This window comes from Pteropus alecto, unplaced genomic scaffold, assembly GCF_000325575.1.
Source record: "Pteropus alecto unplaced genomic scaffold, ASM32557v1 scaffold288, whole genome shotgun sequence".
In the NCBI taxonomy this organism is placed as follows: domain Eukaryota; kingdom Metazoa; phylum Chordata; class Mammalia; order Chiroptera; family Pteropodidae; genus Pteropus; species Pteropus alecto.
Genome location: NW_006442124.1, coordinates 3,304,773 through 3,308,966, shown reverse-complemented (window position 1 = coordinate 3,308,966; position 4,194 = coordinate 3,304,773). Strand labels below are relative to the sequence as shown.

Genomic DNA, 4,194 nt, shown 5'->3' with positions numbered 1-4,194 from the left:
GAATCCTAACCCCTAGTGTGATATTTGGAGGCGGGCCTCCGGGGTGATCAGGTCATGAGGGTGGAGCCCTCATGAATGGGATCAGACCCCAGAGAGCTCCCTTGCCCCTTCTGCCACCTGAGGGCACAGGGACAAGCAGTCAACTATGACCACGAACGTGGGGTTTTTACCAGACATTGCATCTGCCAGTACCTTGGTTTTGGATTTCCCAGCCTCCAGGACTATAAGAAGTAAATGTTCATTGCTTGAGCCATCCAGTCGATGGTATTTTTTTGTTATAGCAGTATGAATGGACTGAGACAGGAATAAAGGCTATAAAACTGTTGGATGTTTCAAAAGTAAAATCACTTTTCTGAGGAGCCTAGGGAAGGGCCAGATAGATAGGTAATATATATAGAGAGATAAATGTATCATCTCAAATTAAATCCAGGCATCCAAATGCTTAAGTATAGTAGAGCATGACACAGTTATTCCCACAAACATCCTCTATCCCTCCAAGAATAGGGACATTTGAAGGGCAGTGGAGACAAGTGGTAAAGCCTAAAGCCTCTAGTGTGGTTTCTTTGTTTATTTAATTTATTTAAGGCAAGGCAACCCTTGGTTGACCTCACAGATTGGAAGGACCTTGTCAGCTTACAATCCTTTATTTTTTAATTCTTTTTACGCCTACAGCACCTGGTCTTCCTAGGTGGTCTCCCATCCAAGTACTAACCAGGCCTGACCCTGCTTAGCTTTTGAGATCAGTTGGGATCGAGCTTGTTCATGGTGGCATGGCCGTAGACTTAGTTTGGTTTTCAAGTAAGTGTGTAACAGACAAGCTAAGGCAAAGCTCTAAAATGCTACTTAATAAATGTGTGACTCTAGACAAACCACTTGACATTTCTCTCTTTTAGTTCCAAGACAGTTAATGATTATAAGTAAGAAAAATCAAGAGAAAGTGTCCAAGAGATTTACATTTTAAACAAACAAAAAATTAGAGTGCACTTTAAAAAACATTAGTTTATCATCATGAATTTTAAAGTTCCAGGGTGGGAGAACATCTCTTATTAGCAGGAAGTTACCCCACACTTACCACGGCCTCAGCTTCTTCTTTAGGGGCAGCTCGCTTTAATTTCACAGGAGTAGTTCCAACAGGGGACAAAGGCGGCGACTTCACAGGGCCGGAAGGACTTTTCCTATGCGTTAAGTCATGGTTCTGTTTAGTGTCATTATTAGTGTGTTCCATTTTATTGTTCGTAGGCAAATTGGAAGACAAAATTAGGGGTGAAACACTTGAAGAGGAATTTGATAATTTTCGAAAGGCATTACTGGTAAAGCTTGCCTGAGGGGGAGGCTTGAGTCGATCATTATCCCCATTCTCTGTCTTTTTCACTTTTATGCTTGTACTTGTTGAACTTCCATCAAACACAATGAGGGGTCTTTTCCTTAGCCCATCTACAGTGCTACTCCTGAAATCAAAGAGATGTATTCATGAAAAATAGCATCTGGAATGGCAAAGCAGTTCACTAGAATGCAGAGTTAAAACAACGACCAAAAAAGATTTATTGGTAAGACTAAGTTATTGTAAGTGGGACTACTGGAAATGAAATTTTCTATGTTCACTTCTAAATGAAATCATAATTTCCTAGTGCTTTAAAGTTTAAATACTTATTGACATAAAACTTAAAGGTAGTTTTATTGTATACACAATATAGTTATTTTTAAAACATCAAGTGACCAACTAACCCTAGAACTTAAAGCAGAAAGTAACTAAAAAAAAAAATTAATTTTTAAATACCGCCATCTTAGTGATAGGGCTATCTCGATGATGTATCAATTATTATTTAGAAAGAATAAACTATAAAACTATACCAAGAGCACCACAGTAGCAGTCTACAAACAATCAGAACATTCTATTCTATTCATTAGTCTCTAAAGCCAAGGCATTTTCTAAACTAACTGTAACATACGCATAATTTTAATTTTAAAGTTTATCAACGTTTAGTTTCTGAAAACCTAATTTCCACTCTTAATCATAAAGAGAATAAAAGCATTAATCTGTTCATTATTCATTATACCCCAAGTCAAACAATAGATTTATGATAAGAATCTTTTAATTAAACATGTTACAAGGACTTGAGCAGGAAGAACAGTTCAGCCTCGCGACTCAAAGCGTGGTCCAAGAAAGCAGCTTCAGTTCCATGTTGGGAGCCTCTAAGAAACGCAGAATCTGGGAATTCCACCTGCACCCATTCAGAATCTGCCTTTTGACCAGATCCTACACAACTAGCCAAACTCACCAATTCTTGGGTCGCCACTGAACATCATTTGGTAGATGAAAAATAAGCTCACTGTACACCCACTGCCATTGCAGAAGGGACACAGAGGGACTTAGAGCAGGGCACATCACCTTGTGAGAGTTCAATCTAAGATTCAAGAGGTGCACTGAGAAACACAGCACTAAAGAGCTAAATCTAGCTCTGTGTGACCTGGGGTATGTAACAATCCTTCTCTGGAACTCAGTTCCTTCAGGACAAAATAAGCGACTCAACAATATCCGATGATCTCTTAGATCCTTTTGGCTTTAATGCTCCTATACAAGAGTCATTTTTTTTTAATGGAGCCAAAGATCCTTTCTAAAACAACACTGAGGGACTGAAAGAACTTGTAATATGAAGTAATATATAACAGTATTGAAAGTTTTGATTAGGACAATGTGCCTGAATGTACAGACCAAGAAGAAAACATTTGCTTAATAAGAGTTAATAATAGTAAATGAAAGAAATATACAGCATAATCCAGATTTATGAAAGCTAACATAGCTAATACAGCCTGCATCAACATGTAACCGCCAAGCTAAAATGATGCTCTATCTGAACTGAATGTGTTCCTGATCAAAAGTGAGACTGTACACATATTTATTTTCCAAAAGACTATGAGCATACATGTTGTATTCTTCAACTATTCTAACACTTGTAGAATAATCTCTCCACCAATGATGCATTTTTCTTTCTAACTAGAAATTAAAACCATTAATCAAATCACTGTTAGCACTATCCCTCTTCCCCGCCCTCCATCTTTCCCACTGTCTCTAGCGCACGGTCTGTGACAGTACTCTACGTACAGAAGGCTCTAGAAGACAATCCAGTAATTAATCACTAGAACCCACTTACAACAAAAAACACACAGGAAAAAAAATAACAAGCCCACTTAGGGATCTTTGGACTCTTTGTCCTCATTAACTAACCAGCTCCACTGACTGATCAAATGTGACTTTCTTTAAAAAAGGAAATTCATTTGCCTGTGGTTTTAGAAATATTTTCTAAGATTTAAAAATTTTAAAGTATTCCTGAAGCTTATGACAGTCTCTTCATTTCTTTATTATTCAAAGATCTGAATATGATCATATCAATAGATGCAGTCTGGAAATTGAAACAATCATCAAAAACCTACTAAAAAGTAAAAGTCCAGGACCAGATGGTTTCACCAGTGAATTCTACCGAACATTCAAAGATTTAATACCTATTCTCAAACTCTTACAAAAAAATCAAAGAGGAGGCAATGCTTCCCGACTCATTTTATGAGGCCAAAATCACCCTATACCCAAACCTGGTAAAGATAACACAAAAAATGAAAACTACAGACCAATATCTCTCATGAACACAGAAGCAAAAATACTAAATACTAGCGAACTGAATACAGCAACATATTAAAAAGATTATACACCGTGATCAAGCGGGCTTCATCCCAGAGGCAAGGGGATGGTTCGACATACGCAAATCGATTAATGTGATACACCACATAAATAAATTAAAAAATAAGAATCATATGATCATATTAATAGACATAGAAAGAGCGTTCAACAAGATATAGCACCCATTTATGATCAAAACACTTAACAAAATCGGTATAAAAGGAAAATATCTTAATGTAATAAAGGCCATATATGACAAGCCCTCAGCCAGCATTATACTTAATGGTAAAAGACTAAAAACCTTCCAAGATCAGGAACAAGACAAGGCTGTCCCCTATTGCCACTGTTATTCAATACAACATTGGAGGTCCTAGAGAGTGCAATCAGGCAAGAGAAAGATATAAAAGGCATCCAAATAGAAAACGAAGAAGTCAAACTGTCACTATTTGTGGATGACATGATTCTCTAGATAGAAAACCCTAAAGACTCCACAAGAACACTACTAGAAATAATAAGCAAGT

The 4,194-nt window shown here is 37.2% G+C and overlaps 1 protein-coding gene and 1 pseudogene across 2 annotated transcripts in view; both read right to left on the bottom strand.

Annotated features, from left to right (window-relative positions):
• The window catches only part of CUNH2orf49 (chromosome unknown C2orf49 homolog), a 12,281-nt gene that overhangs the window by 4,210 nt on the left and 3,877 nt on the right, over window positions 1–4,194 (bottom strand). The window contains exons 3-4 of one of the 2 annotated variants that reach the window (XM_015596296.2): window positions 1,322–1,448; window positions 1,073–1,195 (exon numbers count right to left, since the gene is read on the bottom strand). In XM_015596296.2, coding sequence (XP_015451782.1) covers window positions 1,073–1,195; window positions 1,322–1,448 — 250 coding nt within the window. Of the gene's footprint in view, window positions 1–1,072; window positions 1,449–4,194 lie in introns of both variants that reach the window. The other variant, XM_006920794.3, reaches the window with a different exon arrangement.
• LOC112470102 lies at window positions 664–782 on the bottom strand (annotated as a pseudogene).